Source organism: Lasiodiplodia theobromae, assembly GCF_012971845.1.
Source record: "Lasiodiplodia theobromae strain AM2As chromosome Unknown scaffold_57, whole genome shotgun sequence".
NCBI lineage: Eukaryota > Fungi > Ascomycota > Dothideomycetes > Botryosphaeriales > Botryosphaeriaceae > Lasiodiplodia > Lasiodiplodia theobromae.
The window spans coordinates 210349-228834 of record NW_023336538.1 but is presented as its reverse complement, the minus strand read 5'-3'; the positions used below and the strand labels follow the sequence as shown (position 1 = coordinate 228834).

General features: G+C 58.2%; 6 protein-coding genes across 6 annotated transcripts; 2 read left to right on the top strand and 4 right to left on the bottom strand.

Moving 5' to 3' along the window:
- Positions 1–272: 272 nt before the first annotated feature.
- Positions 273–2071, top strand: LTHEOB_12120 (putative very-long-chain acyl-CoA synthetase family protein (CefD1); the record flags this gene model as incomplete). Its single annotated transcript, XM_035508953.1, has 2 exons — positions 273–1831; positions 1894–2071. 2 exons carry the CDS (start codon positions 273–275, stop codon positions 2069–2071), a joined length of 1737 nt encoding a protein of 578 aa, XP_035365381.1.
- An 801-nt stretch (positions 2072–2872) lies between these two features.
- LTHEOB_12119 (HAD-superfamily hydrolase subfamily IA variant 2) lies at positions 2873–3763 on the bottom strand (the record flags this gene model as incomplete). Its single annotated transcript, XM_035508951.1, has 1 exon — positions 2873–3763. The coding sequence occupies one exon, from the start codon at positions 3761–3763 to the stop codon at positions 2873–2875; it is 891 nt and encodes a 296-aa protein (XP_035365380.1).
- A 320-nt stretch (positions 3764–4083) lies between these two features.
- LTHEOB_12118 (60s ribosomal protein l19) lies at positions 4084–7491 on the bottom strand (the record flags this gene model as incomplete). The annotated part of the gene is made up of 5 exons (XM_035508950.1): positions 4084–4184; positions 4246–4407; positions 4458–5519; positions 5572–7336; positions 7390–7491. 5 exons carry the CDS (start codon positions 7489–7491, stop codon positions 4084–4086), a joined length of 3192 nt encoding a protein of 1063 aa, XP_035365379.1.
- A 370-nt stretch (positions 7492–7861) lies between these two features.
- Positions 7862–8440, top strand: LTHEOB_12117 (L d-transpeptidase catalytic cell wall binding repeat; the record flags this gene model as incomplete). Its single annotated transcript, XM_035508949.1, has 1 exon — positions 7862–8440. The coding sequence occupies one exon, from the start codon at positions 7862–7864 to the stop codon at positions 8438–8440; it is 579 nt and encodes a 192-aa protein (XP_035365378.1).
- A 3121-nt stretch (positions 8441–11561) lies between these two features.
- Positions 11562–12326, bottom strand: LTHEOB_12116 (Biogenesis of lysosome-related organelles complex 1 subunit KXD1; the record flags this gene model as incomplete). Its single annotated transcript, XM_035508948.1, has 3 exons — positions 11562–11646; positions 11699–11851; positions 11971–12326. 3 exons carry the CDS (start codon positions 12324–12326, stop codon positions 11562–11564), a joined length of 594 nt encoding a protein of 197 aa, XP_035365377.1.
- Positions 12327–14411: 2085 nt separating this feature from the next.
- On the bottom strand, positions 14412–16991 carry LTHEOB_12115 (Vesicle-fusing ATPAse; the record flags this gene model as incomplete). Its single annotated transcript, XM_035508947.1, has 3 exons — positions 14412–14747; positions 14809–16660; positions 16717–16991. 3 exons carry the CDS (start codon positions 16989–16991, stop codon positions 14412–14414), a joined length of 2463 nt encoding a protein of 820 aa, XP_035365376.1.
- Positions 16992–18486: the final 1495 nt, after the last annotated feature.

Below are 18486 nucleotides of genomic sequence, written 5' to 3'. Positions count from 1 at the left end.
TCGGCATTTGCTGGCCAGCTTTTTTTTCGCTTCGGGAACAAGAATGGCAGAGTAAAATGGACGGCCTACTTCCCCTCATTGTCGGTGCCAAGTACCGAGGATGCGGTGAGGCAGTAAGGCATCCTGAAGGACGAGGGCTGTTGGTGGCGCGGATGCTGGCTGACACCGAGGCCGAGTCCGAATAAGCCGATCGTACCACTTCTGTGAATAAATAAGATGCTCGCAAAAAGCAAGAGCCACCAAAGGAAGTGGCAATTGACACGAAACCGACTATGACTTCCCAAACGGCAACTGCGACTGCCCACGAGGCTCCTTCCGTGTTGGGACTGACCTCGTCATTTCCTTCAGCTCTTCCGCCCGACATCTTGTCCAAATTCCCCAAGCTCTCGTCGTCCCAAGCCGGCCACCTCCGCCACTTCCACAACCTCGCAGCGCAGCCCGATGGCGAATGGCGACACATGGGCAGCCAGGACCCCGGCCAAGAATGGCTGGACTCGTATCGCTACCAGCTGGCCACCATGGCCTACGCGGCGGGCGCCGCGCACTACCACCGGATGCCGGCGCTGCGTTCCGTCTTTAAGACGCTGATGGAGCAGCTGATCCACAAGATGCTACGGCGCGAGGTCTGGGGCTACTGGTATCTGACGAGCCAGAGCGGCAAGTTCGTCGATCCGGACATCAAAGAGCTGAGGAAGCCGTGGCCGGACCCGGTGACGCGCGAGAACATCATGTATTCCGGCCACCTCCTCCTCATGGTCTCGCTGCACGCCATGCTCTTTGATGACGACAAGTACGACGCTCCTGGCGCCCTGACGTTCCACTGGAATCCCATCTTCTGGGGCATGGGCCCGGAATCCTTCCCCTACAGCCGCTCCACCCTGCAAGACGCCATTCTCGCCGAGATGGAGCGCACGAGCTGGATGGGCGTATGCTGCGAGCCCAACTCCGTCTTCATCGTCTGCAACCAGTTCCCGCTGATCGCCATGCGCTACAACGACGTGCGTACCGGCAGCAACATCGTCGGCCCCGTTCTCGAAAAGTACATGGCCGCGTGGGCGTCGCGCAACGGTTTCGCCCAGGGCGAGGAGGCCGACGGCGGACTAATGGTCAATTGGTGGTCCCCAAAGCAGGACCGCTTCGTCCGCCTTCCAGCCTTCGGCATGACCGCTTGGGCTTGTGCCTTCATGAACGCCTGGAACTCGCGCTACGTGCACACTATGTCGCCTGTCTCCGCCCGCGGCTTCCTCTCCCCAACACCTGACGGACGCATCAACGTCAATTCTGTTCCACTTGCGAGCGAGATCCGCAGGCTCGTCAAAGAAGAAGGAGCGGACCCCGACTCGGCCGAGACCCTCCAGGCGGCGAGAGCGGGGGTGGCGGCCGCGGCCGAGAAGAAGGAGAGCGGAAAGGAGATGCCCGCTCCTCCATCGGCACCCGAGTTCGGCTACGCCGCCAAGTGGGCATCGGAAGTTGCGGGGCCGCAAACGCTGAATGGTCTGCTGAAGCACGCCGATGCTTTCATGCGCCCGTCGTGGGAGAATGGCGGACTGTACTACCCGCGCAGGGATGGCACACCTACGGATAACGAAGGGAACTGGGTCTTTACCGACCCATTCACTGGGAATGCGGCAATTGGGTACGCGCGGCTGAATGTGCCCGATGGCCAGAGAAAGATGTGGGAGGAGCCATGGGGAAAAGAACGGTTCGAGCGGGAGCCGTGGGTCGAAGGTGTGGGCCTAGGGAGCGGCGTGGATTTCTTGAGGGGCGCGTGGGATGAGGGCCTGGGCGCATTTGTTGTGACGATGAGATCGTGGGACGGAAGTGAAAAGAAGTAAGTGGCACCTTCACATCTGATGCGCTATTGTTCGACCTGGACGACTGACCTCCACGCAGAATCGATTTGAATGTCAGGAACCTGCCGGCAGGCTCGTACGGCATCTACCAGGGTGGGGAGCTGCTGCAGGTAAGGTCTGTCCAATCCGGTGATGCGGTTGACCTAGGTTTCCAGGTAGGCGGAGATGAGCTCGATGTGGTTTTGCTCAGGGTCAAGGGTACCAAGTCCTCGCTGTAAGAAGTGTTGAAGGTCAGCGGAGCAAAAGATGCGCGCCATTCAGCCATTTGATATTACTGCAAAAGTGGCCGAGCAGACAGTTATCTTCGACAAGCTATGCGGTAACAGTGAGGCTGCGATTTTTCAAGGTCCAGAACAACACGCAAATTCCGTACGTATTAAAAAGAACTAACGCCATTTTTTTTTTAATTCATGGTCTATTGCAGCAGATATCCAGAATGATACTATTTCTAAATATGTGTACGAATGCGTCTGGATAGAACTCCAGTTATCGTATAAGCAGGAGAATGTTTGGCAAGTAAACCTAGGTGAGTTATTACATCGTTCTGTCGTGAAGTGTTAAACTGGTTATGTTTTGATGTTGGGAAATCTATGGTATTCATATATTTATATCCTTTGAACTGAAAGTTGTAAAGAGTCTAGAAATATATAAGTACTATTACTTACAATTGTATTAATATAACCTACTACAATAACCAACTATAATCCGTAAAATCAACAACGTAATTACCTGTAGGGAGTAACTATTAACATCTAGCAGCGTTACAAGCAGGGCGAGAAATCACCGAAGACGCGACTACAAATCAATGACGCACAAGCAACTACTGCTTTAAAACACTAGTAGGGAAAGCGTATCAGCAACAGCGTAGTAACACGTAATTTCTAACATCATTGAAGAACGTGAAAGTGAATTGGCAATTTTCCTACATCAATCTTCATCACTGTTCCAGACAAAGGCTCACACCATGATAGACCACAGAAGCTCAAGGAGCAACAGGCACGAAAGTCCACATGTCCCACTTACCCCCGCGAAAACACGTCCGCCACCCTCGCAAAACCGCCTTCTCCCTCACCGATCCACAGCCCCACCCACCCAGCCTCCCTCTCCCTTCTCACTTCCTCCTCGCCCCAGTCCTCCTCCGCGGGCCTCTCCACGTACACCGTGCCCAACCCGCACGCCGCGGCGGCCTTCAAGTCGCCCAGGTGCGCCGCCACGAGCGCGCACTCTTCGGGACGGAGGCCGAGGCGGCGGGCGGCGCCCAGGTACGTCTTCGGGTGCGGCTTGTACGCGGCAAAGTCCTCGGCGCTGAAGATGTGGGCGAAGGGCAGGCGCGCGTGGGCCGTCAGGTCGCGCAGGAGGGCCGTGTTGCCGTTGCTGAGGGTGGCCGTGGCCAGACGACTCTCCTCCTTCGACGACGACGTGCCGCCGGCATGAGTCTTCTTCTCGTTCAGCGCCTCGATGCCGGCCGGAGAGTCTGGCCAGGGCGCGAGGCGGTGCCACACGAGGCTCAGCCGCTGCACCTGGGCGGGCGTCCACAGGCCGTCGAGCTGCCACCGCGCCAGGAGCTGCTGCAGCGAGTCGAGGTGGTGCTGGTCCACGCTCTTGAATTTCTCTGCCGGCTGCGCCTCGCCGCCGCCCGCAAGCTTCTCCGCCTCCTCGAGCGCCTTCGCGGCGCCGCGCACGAACGTCTTGTACTCGTTGCGCCACTCTTGCGCGAAGCGGGCCCAGTCGTCCCACGTCAGGTCCGTCGCGCGCAGGCGCACCGTCGTGGCGAGCGAGGCGGTGGGGTCGTTGAGCGTGGTGCGGGCCTGGTCGTAGAGCGCCGTCGTCACCGTTGAGCGCCAGTCGACGCACGTACCGAAGACGTCAAACAGCAAGGCACGGATCTTGGTGGTGTCGAGGGGAGCCATGTTCTTGTCACGTAGGGAGATGTCTTTTTTTCTTGAAAGATGATTGCTGTATTTGTGGGTATTTCGAGGCTTTGGTCGGATTTCAAGCTCCCAGTGTAAGCAAAGTCATTGCGGACGTCTGGAAGCACGCCCTTCGGCTATAGATGATGTCATCCTGGCTTCCCGCTTTGCCGACCGCCATTGCCGCGGCATCTTCCTGCCCTCCAGGAATGCATGTGTTTTTGCGGAAAACGATGCTGGCAAAAGCGTGATACTGGTCTTCAACAATACGGTGATCCTTCCCAAGCACATCCATTTCCCCCGATAGCTAGTGTCTACGCTTACTGAAGTTTGAGGTTGTCTTCGTTCAGCACACCATACAGCTGCTCGATGTCTTGTCCCAAGGACGCAATGTCCTGCGCGATTTGACCGGTGACCAACACTGTGCAAACACGTGAGATTAGCGAGAGCTCCTCGACCGATTCTGGATATTCTGAACTTACCGTACGCGTAGAGGAGCTCGTAATCCTCGTCCGTTGCCACGTCATCCGGGTCTCCGTTCTTCCTGAAGTCAAAGATCTTAGCTAACAGACGGTCGCGCGTGTGCTCTATGACCGGCAGCGCATCGTTCAACGGGTATTCGAGTTTCATTGACGAAGCCATGACTGATCGTCTCATTAGCAGCTTGAAGGAGGAGTCAGAGGGGTTGCCTTACCTGAGAACAAATGGCTGATACGCGACGAAAGCTGGATACGCTCATCCCTCGTGTACTTGAGGAGCGCCTGCTCGCCCTCCGATGATTTCACATCTTTGGAGATGACCACGTTCATCGCGTGGAAAGCGTCCAAAATGCGTCCGGTCGTCGCGAAGAGGCTACCGTACACCTTGCTCGGAAAAGGACCACTGAGCTCAAATTCAGACGCCGCCGACTTGCGAAGCGCTTCGAGATGATTCAAGAAACGCTGGAGCTTGATAGACTCGCGGATGTCGGCGAAAGAGGAAGCAGAAGCGCCGTCGAGGAGCGTCGAGAGGGGATCCCGCTTCCAAATCAATGCCATGCGCAGCCAGAGAACGCAGACGCCGTCCTTGACCTTTTGCCGGGCGCTGATGGGCCAAATGAGCCGGGTGACGACGATACCCCAGAGACATCCCACCATGACGGCGACGACACGGTGCTTTGCAATCTCAAAGATCTCCGGGCTCACTCCACCCTCGTCGTCATCGTCGTCATCGTCTTTGACGGACAGCGAGTAGGCGTACAGGGCAGACAGATTGTACGTCAGGAGGATAAAACGACCCATGGGGCCCTTTCCCTTCCCAACGATGATGTAAAAGCAGTACAGTGAAACCACCCACCCAAAGAATCCCAAGACCCACGGGTTGTCGTCGGACGCGATCCAGGCGACAATGGCGAAAACGGCACCGAGACAGGTACCGGAGAAACGCTGGTATCCAGTCGTGTTGGACGCTCCGATAGTCATGGAGCACACCAGCATGTACGACAACAGACCCCACTCGCCACGCCAGTGGCTGTAGGTCGGACGCGATTCCGCAATAAAGGACCACATGGCATATAATACGGCTCCGATGCCGACCTTGATGGCGTACTTGATGTCTTCTCTCCGCAGGAAAGCAGAAGAGCGGTAAATGCGGTAGAGCAGACGGGCCTTTCTACGGGGCATCTTGGCAGCCTGAGCGGCGTGACTAGGACGCCTAGCGATTTGAATGTCTTGAGATACACCTCGTGCGTGGTTTTGGTCCTTGATGTCGGGCGTTTCTTTGAGCTAGTTAGCACGACCGCCGGATGATATGTGTGGAGCGCCACCTACCAGGTCTGCTCTCGTCACCATCACCCTTCTTCTCTTTGCGCCAGAACCTGAGCCAGTTCCAGGTTCGCTTTCTGGGGCTGCGCTCGACGTTATCCTTCAACTCGTCCAGGACGTCGAGGTAGACGATCATCTCTTCGGCGCAGTCTTGAAGAGCAGAGCTGAAGTAACCACAGCTGGCGGCCACCTCCTCGTAGTCGGCGAGGACTTCGAGAGGCTTGGACCTACTCAAGCCACGGTTGGCGTACACGGCGTCCAGAGCCTCTTTCCTCGCCTTGACGAAAAGTTCCTTGGCTTCCATCAAGCTGCTGCGGAAGTTGCTGTTGACCGCTATCGTATAATCCGGGCCGGGGCCGTACGGCAGCTCGTCGAGCACTTCTTTCAGGGTGAAAGCCAGAGACTTCATCGAAGGGCCGAGGTAGGAGATGAACATGGTGAAGATGTCTGCGGGCGTATCCGCAGTGGCGAACCCGCTGATGGCGCCCGGAGTCGTTGTGGGAGAAATGGCGCGGCTTCCTTCGTCACTGGCTTCCTCGCCGGCCTCTTCAATGGCCGAAAGACCGCTGGCAGACACGCTGCTCAGGTTGGAGTGGCTGGGCTGCCTGTTGAAATAAGACTGGAAGTCGGTGGTGTTGACACGGGACAAAACGTCGGCAGAGTTGTTCCTGGTCAGCACGGGAGACGTGCCACCGCCGGGTGGCTTCGATATCAGGGAGAACTGAGTGAGCGCAGCTCCGCGGAGAGCCCCAATGTTCTGAGCGAGACGTTCCATACACTTAACCATGCGGGTCTCGATGTGGTATTCCTTTTCCGTCCCCAAGACGTAGTGTTCCTTTTTGGCCTCGCCGAGGTTTTTGGTCATGGAGCTGAATGTGGACTTGAACTTGCTCGAAGCCTCAACGTACTCGGGCTGCCTCATCTCCTCCTCGGCACCGAGCAAGAAGCTGCGGGTGATGTTGGCGAGCATGTCGCTGAGGACGTCGGTCGCCTTGCGCATGTCGTTCCGCAAATTATTCCTGGCAGAGACGGGCTTGATGAGCAAGCTGACGGCTGTGGTCGCCGTGATTCCCATGACCACCATCTTCAAGACTTGAACGATCTTGTTGTACGAAAAGGTCGCCGCCTGCACGGCGCCCTCCTTGGTGAGCACGGTGATCAGAGCGAGCGAGGCCAGAGAACACGCCACGTTGACCAGAGGGTTCCCCAGCCTCTGCTTGATCCAACCGATGAAGCCCAAGCCTCCGCCGCAGAACAGAATGAGCACAATGGCATGGCCCAGGACGAGCAGGTTGGCTTCGGCAAAGGCCATGGAGACACCCATACTAGAGAAGGAAATGGCCGTGGCGTAGAGGAAGGCCATGATTGCCAGCATGAAGGCCTCGATCATGCTGCCCGCAGAGCGAGCCGGGTGGAAGTAGACGGTGATTGTGGCGACCATGTGCTTGCCGTCATTGCGGCCTAGGAAATTGGACAAGACGGGCACGAAGGTGGCCAGGCTCCCCAGCACGTAGGCGATGGAGCATTTTAGCAAATTGACGCCCAGGGGCGAAGTTACGAAGCCGTACGCCCTCTTCGCGCCGTCGCGAACCCTCCCGCAGGTTCGGGCTACGGGACCTTGGTGTCTGGCAGGCGGCGCGGCATTGCTGCCGCCCAGCAGCGGAGTGGTATCATCGACGCCGTCGGCGGGCTCGGCGTCTGGAGAGCGGAGGGTGAAGGTGCGGCGCACACGCTCGCCGGTCTTGGGCAGGATCAGGGTAGCTTGCCGCAGCTATTCTCCGCAGATCAGCGACCGCACGGAGAGGCGGGGATGGTGGCACGAACCTTGGGGCGGAGGAAGCGGCGAGCGGAGACGGACGACTGCGACTGCGACGACGTCTGGGACTGCGAGGCGCCGTTCATGGTCGCTTCGCACGCTGCAGGCATCGACGGCAGGCGTGGTGTTGCAGAGTTCGCATGTCTGCGGGGGAAGACCAGGGCGGAATTGTGGAACTGGTCGAAAGGCGCGTTGGCATGCGGTCGGGATCACCGTGGACCTCCAGCTGACGCGGGAGCTTGTGCTTTTTGCCCTGGTGTTTGGCCCGATTTGCCGCCGCCGCCGCCAAAAACTATACACAACACAGCTCCCTCCTTCTGCATCTGCCCGCGCCCGCGCCCTCGCCTGCTCCTGTGCCACTCCAACCCCCCTTCGGCGGCAGCAGAACGCCTGCGCTGCGAGCCTGCCCAGCTGCGCGCGCGCGCACAACGTGACGGCCGCTGATCTCCAGCTTCACCTGACCACCACGCAAGCGCAACCATGGCCACCGAGCCCAACTCGAGCATGGATCCCGCCCGCGCCATGTACGCGACGCTGGGTCTCACCGGATTTGGTGCCGGCAACGGCCCCACCAGGAAGCGTAGGGTCGACGAGGCCTTTACCGAACTCAACTGCAATTCCTTCAACCCCGACGCCTCTGGCAGCAACTCGGTGCCTTTGGGGGTCCGCCGCAAGAGCGGCGATAGCGGCACGCCTGAGGCAAGCTCCTCCGCTCAAGAGGTCGCAAATCCTGCAGGTGCAGCCCCAGCCGCGACGTCCACACCGCTCGCCGCCACCTCGGCGAATCAGGATCCCAGCTCAGATGCCGCCGACCCGACCGCTGGCATGATGGCGAGCGATGCCAGGAAGTACTGGAAGAAGCTGAAGAAGGATCAAGAAGCTCCGCCCGCCTCTGGTCTGTCCGACTATCTCGCCTACGCCAAGTCACTTCCTGCACCGCCGGCTCGTCCCAGCAACGAAGCTTCTAGCAGCCACGAAGCTTCCAGCAGCCACGGTGGATACTTTCTGCCGAGTTTCGTTGAGGACCCGTGGAGCACCTTATTGGCTAGCCGCTCGTGATTCAAGCCGTTGGATCAAGTAGGAAGTCATATCACGTATGATTCCGCAGCACTTCGTCGCGGTCGTGTGTATCAGGCTTCGTCTGATGATCACTCTCGACCATCCAGAAAAATGGACAACTTCGAAAACTGGAGACTCAACCGTTGATACTTGAAGAGGTGAGCCTTCATTCCAGGATCGCAGCAAAAACACCAACTGCTATACTGAATTGGTGGCAGTCTCTAGGAAACATTCACATTGGCTACTAATGCGGCTCAATCGACTTGGCGTATCTGGATACCCTAACTCTGGTCATTGATTTTGGATTAAAAAAAACAAAATGTCACTGGATGATGGACGTAGATCTTTCAAGCCAACGACGCCTTAGCAAACTCAGTACAGACTCAATAAACACTTGTTCGAGGCCTGATGTAGGAGATTTTTTGATCTGAATGCGATCAATGTTGATCGTCAGTGGTAGCAAAAACCGTCCACCGAGTACCCACGTTGCAGTTAGAAGCTTTATCGACTGCACCATACATGCACATACATATGTCATATTCTCGGTCTTTTCTAGAGATGTGTATTCAATTTGAGGTAAAGACGACAGTCCGAGTTTCGCCATTGGGTAAAGCGCATGTCACAAACAGAAGGCACTAGGAGTCTAACCAAATAAGAAGCGACTTTGCCTTACATAGCACTGCAGCATCCGCCGTATCGGCTGAAGAAAGCCACCTCGCTGATTTGTGTTGGGAAGAGAAGCAGCCGGGAATACCTGCCGTCATAGAGCGGTACCGCCGCCGAAGGCTAGCACGAAGAATAGCAGAGTCCTGGAACATGGCACAACTATGCCTCAGTTCTGTTTGCCTTTTTTTTTAAAAAAAAAAAACAGCATACATGGGAAGTTAGAGCCATCGTCTAGATATAAGTGTGGCATTCGAAACCATACATTCTCATCCGGACGATGGCTTCAACTGCCCACGACATGAGCGAAAAACGAATCAACGCTGACCCTCGGCTACTATACCCCTCCGTATGTCCACCACCATCTCTATCTTGGGCTCTTGTGAACTCTGCAGCGATGCTACTCGCATCCACCAAAATCGCGACACCCAGATCCAATTCAATTATTTGACAGCATTCACGCCAGATGATGATCGAGTCTCAATCAAGAAAGCATTCACAATAGACGAGACCCAACACCCACCACTGCCTTACACGTGATGACGCGTCACCCCATCGTGCAGATGTTTCCAAGACGCGCGGGACACCACCACGCACGCACTCATCCACATTCCAAGCCACTCACCCCACACCCACAGCCACATCCGAACATGACCCGTACCGTCTCGCGCCGGCGTTCTCCCAGATCCATGGTAACCCGGGCACACCCCATCCTTTAGATTCAGCCCAAAACTGCCATATCAGGTAAGAACGGCCACCTCGACCGATCCTTGTTCGGTGCCCGTTCCGCACCTCAAACCCGCTCCGTGCCCAACATCCCACGAATGGTGGTCATCTCTACAAGGGGGACGCTCAAGCAGGGGGTCCTAGGCAGGGATGCTACTGGAGGCTGGCACTTCCACAATGCAAGGGAGATCACACATATCACGCATCACGCACATCGCATCGCGGTCACATTACCTGCTCTGCCCCGCGTGCACCGCCGCTCAATCAGGCAACGCCCGCGCCCCGAATCCAGTTCTTATTGGAGCGTGGTTACACCAGAAGGGCGGCGAGTTTCACGTCTGGATTGTGCTACCATCGTGGCCCTGGGGTGCCACCGCGCCCGAGCCGATGGGTGGATGGCTGGAGTGGAGCGAGGGGGAATGAGTAAGAGAGAGACCCAGCAGACGGGTAGACGGGCATTCAAGTGCCCCCCGGCCGGTCCAACAGGCGTCAACAGCCACTCACCTTACCTAGTCAGTCAGCGGATACCGGGAAATGGCTGCCGGTTGGGCCATTTGAGGACCCGGAGACCAGGGTGGGCTCGAGGCAAGGAGGGAAGAATGTCCCTCTGCATAAGCAAGTCACGACTGGCTGCCCCCAACGCCGCGCGTGCATAAAGTAAAGGTGAAGCGTGGCGGACAGCAAGTCAATCATTCACCTTCCACGTCGAGGGAAAGCGGGAACGACCATAACGGATTCATAAATGGCACAAGTACGGAATAGTAAGCAGACAGTTTCCTTAACGGTCCCGGGAAAAACGCGGAAAGAAAGCACGGAGATAGCCGCTCGCGGAGAAAGTCAGGTAGGCAATCGAATCGAAAGGCATGGGAGAGATAAGAGCCACCAGATGTAGGAAAATGCCGTACTGGAATTCAATTTGCCGCCAAAATGGAAATCAGGGTAGAAATATGACACCCAGTCAATCGCACGCACACAAAAAAGAAAAGGCCGGTGCCCGTTGCCCTGCCCGCGGGCACGTCTAGGGGCATGGGGTCATGCCCCCGGATCGTTTCAGAACCAGACGGCACAAAATGCCCTCTTGCCGCGCGGGAAAGGAAAAAGCAATGCCCGCAGCTGCGGGGTTAGCCTCTGGGGGCGCGGGAGGAAGAGCTGGCTTGTGCGCCTGCGTGTCAAGAGAAGAAACGTGCCGTGTGATTGTGGAGCGTGCCGTGCAGATTGCCCATGTGGGCGCGGACCGAGCCGCTGTGACGTTTCGTGCAGAAAAAGTGACAGGGTGCGGACTTGTAGGGCTGACCGCAGCAAAACGGCGAGCCACGCAACCGCACCCCCTCGAGTCGACCACCGTCGCTCCATGTCCGCCTCTGCCGCTGCTGTGCGCATGCAACGTGGATCCCGTCCGATCGGTCGGGAGTGAGGCAACCTCATGCAGGGGCCGCCGGGGCGTGCCTGAGCGTAAGGCGGACGTCGCGTCGTCGGGTGTACCGTGTCGAGGAGGCGAAATGATTGCAAATGAGAAGCTGAAGAGGTTGAAGTGAGTCTGAAGACGATCGCCGTCATGGTATCATTGTCGTGTCGTGAAATTCGAGGTTTGTGGTGTTTGTACAGAGGGTGTCGGTAAGTGGTTCGAAAACGACAGCAACGCTACTTTTTGTTGTATCGAGGTCCCAGGTCTATTGGCCGAGCGAGAAGAAGGAAACGGGAAGCAGGAAGAAAAAAAAAAGAGGCCGAACGCTTAGTAGTCGACAGGAGCGGGGTAGCGCTCCGACGCCCTCTTGTACTGGTCGGGGTATTTGCGGGCAGCGCGCTGGTTGATGGAGCTGTTCCCAAAGTCAGTTCCCGCTTATTTTCTCCGATTCGAGCACAACTTACGAGACACGCTTCTGCGTCCACTCGAGGTCGCGCTGCACCTCCTTTGCAGCCTTCATGCCGTCGGCAAAATTCCTCTGAGTCGCCGCAAGTCTCTCACGCGCAAGGGCTTGCAGCTGCATCAGTTCGCGCGTCTTGGCGTTGAGCTCTCCTGATCTGCGCGCCCAACGTGTCAGCATATTTTTTTCTGTCTCTTCTCGCGCTCGATTGATCGGCGTTTGCCGGTTCTGCACCCCGGATTTTCCAAGCTCGAAAAGACAACGGTCAAAACTCACGTTTGCGCTTGCTTCGCCAGACTGCGGTCCAAAGGCGTCGGGTCGAATGCTCCGTTCAGGCGCTCACCCATGTAATCCATGAGGTCAACGCTGGCGGCGCTGTCGCGGCCGCCAACCTCGTACTCGGACGCGGAGCCGGCATAGCTGCTGGATCCCGTGGCAGTGGGGTCGTAGGAAGTAGGACCGCCAGTGGTCACAGAATCGGCTGGCTCAGGAGGGGAGACAGACAGACGGCCATGGTGGCCGGTCTGCTGAGGAGGGTAGTAGGCCTCGGCGCCATGCCTCTTGTGGGGCATGTTGATGGGCGCGGAGCCACCGGCGTGGTAGGCAGGGTACGAGTAGTAGCCGGAAGACATGATTGAGAGGTGATGATGGTGTTGTACGAAGACAAGGATGAAGAGTGGGTTCAATCGAAGACTGTGTTTGCTTCCTGTTGGAACAGAGTGACAATGCTCGGGTAAGATGTGCTCTGGGCAATGGCAGCAAACGGGGGAAGAGTGAGCTTGAGAGAAAAAAGAGAATCAAGAGGAAGGCGTCCAAACCACACAATGGAGCCCTTTTTATACCCTTCAGACGGAGGGGAAGGGCCATCCCGGCCCAGAGCCAGACCATCACGCCGCCGGCCGTCCCGCAATGCCGTCGACGACCATGACAAGGTGGGCGGGAGGTGATTGGGGTGATCCGTGAGCCGTGATCATTCACACATGCGGGCCCCGCTTAGTGCGAAGGGTTGGCTGTGATGGAGCTGCATGGTCAGTCCTACGGAGCGGCCTATGAAAAGCCCTCTTTCCGCGCGCGTCCGGCGCAGCATCCCTCCCTCTGACATGAGAGGTACTGGGGATCAGGCCGTGTCTAGAAAAGCGCCGGCAGCGCAGAGCGAGGCTAGGTCAGGATCCTATGGCGGCCGGGGGCAATGGCGCGGCCAGACGCGGCAGCGGAAGCCCAGAGGGCACTGGAGGCATTGAGCTCGGGGCATGCCGGTAGGGAAGGGGCAGTGGCGAAAAGAGAGGGAGAGCAGGCAGCTTGGTCGGAGCTTGGTTGGCAGGAGTCAGGCTCTGCGGCGGCGCCGGGGCGTATCAGCGCGCGGGCGGGCAATCGGGCGCAGAGCGAGCGGCACTAGGCTCGGGCAGAGCTGGCTGCGGCGTGGGTGGAGGGGTCTGGCTGGGGTTCGCGGGCGGGCATCTTCGGTGGACGTCGTGGGTTGAGGCGGCGCCAAGGGCCCGGGCGAAAGCATGGCCGGCATCATGGTCCACCGCGGCTGCGCGAAGAAAAGCGTTGGCGGCGGGCGCGGGCGGCGGGCGGCCCAATTCGCGCTGGCGCAGCTGCAGAACGGCGAGCGCCTGCATGGTGGAGGGTGGTGCAGGTCGGCGCTGCTCTGCTGCGCTGTAAGAAGGTGATGCGTTGTCACTGTCGCGACGCCTGCAGTGGACGAGCAGCCGGACGGCGCTGCGACCTGGACGGCGGCCATTGGCCCCCTGCGCAGCCCTAGAAATGCTCGGGCAGAGGCGCAGAGTGGGGAGAACGGCTCAATTGACTGCGGCTTGACATGATTTTGCACCGTTCCCCTCGACAGCTGCGTCATCCGCTTGGGCTAGGCCCGAAGCGCTGCTGCCTGACTGCAGCGCGCATCCAGCGCAACTCATGTGCTCACGGCTCCCTGCACGCAATTCCCACGCCCGCAGCCGTCGTCTCTGGCGTGACCGCAGCCCGCTGCGCGCTGCCTCCATGGATCGGCGGCCAATGCCACCGCGCCGGCGCCCGAGCGCTGCTGCCCCGCCGTGCCCGCCGCTCACCACCACCTCACCACCACCATCATCGTGATCGCACGCTGCTAGCCAGGCACTGCCGCGCGCTGAATGGCGGTGAGCCGCGATCCGGCGTCGCGCTTCCTGTAACTAGCGCGCGCCCACTATCGACGGATGCGCGCTCCAGCAGGCCGCCCGTTGGACTCTCCTCCCCATGCCTGGCCTTGCGCTAGGGCTGTGTTTCGCCAGAGTAACGGCGCCTGGCCCAGGGATCCTCCTCCGCACGCCGCCATAGGAGCGCCGTCGCGTCTAGCGACGATTTTCCCTTTTCGCCTCCGGATTGCTGCAGACGGGCAAACGCCGCTGGTAACGTCACCCGTACAGGCGTTGCAGCCAGCAGCCTGGACATGAAACGGAGCCGTCCGTCAGCCGTCTCATCTCATCCCGCCAGAGAAGCGTGTTGCCCGGCACTCAGGTCCAGCCCCAGCAGCAATGCTGTGCGACCGGCCGCCAACCTGTCAAAACATGCCCATGTGAGCATCGCGTGGTCAATTCGATACCCGGTGCGCCGTTGCACTGCGTTTGCGAGCGCTGCCATCCATTGATCTTGCGTATCTTCTATCCCAACGGCCCTGCAGCACGCATGCCGTGCATTACCTGCCCGCCCCCCCTTTCCGTTCCATCTCCGATCTCCGTTCATGCAAACGAGCGTGCGGCAATGGCCTGCGACATGACCGCTGCGAACCGTCCGGCCATGTCCTGCGGGTCCTGCTTGGCCGTCTCGATGCCCGTCAGAATCTTCTTGATTCCGACCCCGACCTCTGAGCTGCCAGTCGTGGACTGGATCTCGCTGATCGCGCTCGCTACCTGGTCGCTGCTCGGGAACGCACGCGACTCCTCCAAGATGAACCCCAGCTCGCGCTGGCTGTTGACGTTCGGCACCGGGATCTCTGCGTCGAACCGGCTGAACAGGTCGAGCTGCTGCAGCACCGACCGCTCGGTCGTCGTGGCGAGAATGAGCAGCCGCCGGCCCTGTAATCCTGCCGTCAGCAATACACACACAACATATGAAAATCCCGCGTGCGTCACGTACCTTTGGTGGCTGCTTTCCGAGCAACACCTTCAGGGCCACGAGAACCGTGTTGCTGAACCGCGGTCCGATCGGCACCCAATCAACGAGCAGCTCGATGTTGTCGATGACCACCACGCTCATCGGGCTCTTGTAAGCATCTCGGAACGTCTTGTCCAGCAGCTGCACCTTCTGCATCTCGCCGTACCCGACCATGTCCTCGGGACTGATCAGTTTGATGAAGGGGAATTCGGACTTCATGGCCAGTTCCGCCGCCAGCGCCGTCTTGCCGCTTCCGGGCGGGCCATGCAGCACGACAGACAGGAGCGGCGACCCGCCCTTCCGGACCTGATTAATGTAGAGATTGCCCTCGTCCAAAATGGAGTTGATCGTCGGCGAGAAGTGGATTATGCCGCCCCTAATGCACTTCTCGAGCTCCTCTTCGGCAACGCCGAACAGGGGACGCACCTCCTCGAGTGCATTCAGAAAGTCCACGCGCTTGACCTTCATGTTGACAACGTCGTCCTGGACGGTCGCCATTGTTCCCACCTTGATGTGCCTGCTGAAGGCGAACGACGACGCCGCCTTGACCAATCCGGTAATCTCGGCACCTGAGTAGTTCTTGGTCAACTTTGCCAGCTCGGCAACGTCGACGTCGTCTTCCAAGACCCCGTTGTTGCGCATCTTGGACGTGTGGATGTTTAGAATCTGCTGACGGCCGTGCTCATCGGGCAGGGAAATCTCCATGTGCAGCTCGAGACGCCCGGGACGCAGAAGGGCCTCGTCGATCATGTCCATGCGGTTGGTCATGCCGATGAGGAGGATGTTGTTCAGCTGCTCGACACCGTCGAGCTTCGACAGCAGCTGGTTGACGACGCTGTCGCCGACGCCGGTACCACCGCCGGCCCCGCTGCCTCTCTGCTTGCAGACGGCATCCAACTCGTCGAAGATGATGATGTGGAGCTCGCTCTCGTCGCCCTTCTCCTTCTGCTCCTTCTCCGCGTCGGCGAACAGCTTACGGATGTTCTCTTCCGACTGACCGACGAACTTGTTCAGCACCTCGGGGCCGTTGATGACCTTGGGCTCCCTCGCATTAAGCATCTTGCCGATCTGGCGCGCGATCAGCGTCTTTCCGGTACCGGGCGGGCCGTGTAACAGTATGCCGCGAATGTGCTGGATGCCGAGCTTGTCAACGAGGCCGGGCGGGAAGATACGGGAAGCGAAAGCTCTTCGGAAAATGGCGCTGAACTCTTCGTCCAGACCGCCAATGCCCATGTCCTCGAACTTGAAGCCGGGTTGCACGATCGAGTTGGCCGCCGGCCTGCGAGACGAGCCCTTGAGCTTGAGCTCGGACTGCGCGCTCTTGAAAAAATCGACCTGGGTCTGGCGGGTCAGGATGCCACGGGCGCGGGGGTCCGAGATGGGCGGCGTATCTGTGTTGGCCTTCTCCATCGTCAGATCCGCGAGGCGGACCGCGCGAATGACTAGGGTGAGAGGGATGTTCTTGTGGTCCATGAGGAGCTGCTGGCCAGGCGCCAGGATTTGGTTCTCAAAATTCCTCGTGAAAAATTGGCCGAGCTCGTCCTGGTCGTAGGGCACCTCCGTGGTCTTACGTCCGGCAAAGCCGACCTCCACGTCCACGGATGCCAGGTAGGCGCCGCCGCCCTCGCCAAAGTGGTCGTAATTCTGAACCATGACGATGTCGTGAGGACCGAGACTGACGCCTGCCCACGTACGCTGCCTGTCCGTCAGGCCAATCTCGCCGGGCATGCAGGTCTCGGTGGGCCTCGCGGAAAGCACGTAGTTTCCATTAACCAGAATGTAAATATCGTGACCGTCGGGGGAGGGCGGGAAGTCGGCACGCGAGACGGCGACACTATGTTCTTTGTCAGGGTCGGGCCGTAGATTGCGAGCGCAGAGCATTGGACTCACACGTTACCGAAAGCATACGCGTTTCCGCCGGGGCTCTTCACGGGCTTCAGCTGGATCTGGCGACCGCCGCGACCGCCGCCGCCAGGGGCCGGCCCGGGAGCCGGTCTCCTCGCGGGCACCTGTTGCGCGGGAGGATAGCCACCTCCGGGCGGTCCTTGCCGGGGGTCATAGCCGGGCGGCGGATGCTGCTGGCCGGGGGGCGGTCCGTATCCATCTCTCCGAGGTGCTCCAGCGTCAGGCCTGCTCCCGAACGGGAGGTTGCCGCGGTTAAACATGATCGGGAATGGCTTTGCTGGCGGATTCGCTGGTGAGGTGTGCGGTCTGTATATACGCGTGGATGATGTGTTGCCACGTTTACGAAAAGTCGAGGCAGCAGTATTTACGGTCAGCTGGAATCGTCCGGTTCAGGCGATCGAACGACGGTATGGGAGCGCCGTGCGCGGGCTTGCGAAATAACGACGTATGCCGGAACGAAGTTCGGCGATTCTCGAGGAGGGATTGGAATAGGAGCGTGTTTTTGTTCGGAGGTTCAAGACGTGCGACGAAAGGGGATCTGCCACTGCGAACGTCACAGCCCACTTGGGAGCTCGGGCCACATTTTGGGCTGCCAGCCTTATGATTCGCGCCTCCCCCACCAGGGTCTGAAGTCCGCACCTGTCCCGCCTTTCTCCACTCGCCACGCGCCTTATCCGCCGAGTAATCGCGGAAAATATTAGAGGCGGCTGAAGGAGTTTATGGCGAGTGGAGAACGATCCATGCACGTCCGGCGCACTGCAGTGGACGCAAGCGTCTGTACTACCCTCGAGATTAGGACTAGAGCTGAAAGACGGACTTTGGGTGGAAGGTGCAGGAGGTCAGCAAGACTCGAAGATTTTTTAGTACAGCGCTGCGATATTATCATCTGCTGACATCTTCACGGGTGCTTTATTATGCTTGTTGTGGTCATATTTGCGCAACTGTTACGCGTCGTGTTACGCCTGACGATCAAAGTGCAGCTCAACTTACAGGGGGGTAAGCTGACGGCTGGCGTGAATTTATTTTTCGCTCATACCATGTGCAGTTGAAGCTATCATCCGGATGTAAATGTAGATTTAATAATTATACATCCACGTCCGGACGATAACTTTAACTACCCATACATGTTCTTTTTTCCATCGTGGGGGAACAAAAAAAGAAGAGCTAAGGCATACAGTCCCCTCTTACAGCCGATGGCTAGCGTGGATTTTTGCTCATGTCATGGGTAGTTGAAGCTATCGTCCGGACGTGAATGTTTAATTATTAATTCCACATTTACATCCGGACGATAGCTTCAACGACCCATATTTGTTCTTTTTTTTTTTTAAAAAAAAAAGGACAGAAGCATACTCACGCCATGTTGCAGGGCCCTGCTATTCTTCGCGCTAGCCATCGGCAGCAGCGCCCCTCTGTACGCATCAGTCTCGGCTTGAATTCCAAGCGCTTTTCATCCCCCCAATCTTACATCCTAACATGTGGATACTTAACGAGCATCCCCGATGACTAATCGGTCGGCAGGGGTCTCTATAGGCTACCAGGGCAGAATGACTGGCACCAATGTGGTGGAAATGGACCCGGAACAACAAGCTAGGCAGCACTACCAGGCGAATATAAAACGTACAGTCTTCTATTAATAAGGCAAATTCCTCTTTAGCTGCAGCCGATGACCTGCCACGGCCAACTCATGTAAACCTTGCAGGTAGTTCTTCGGCAAAGGCAGCAAGACAAGAAGGAAAACGAGGGTACAGTCAGTGG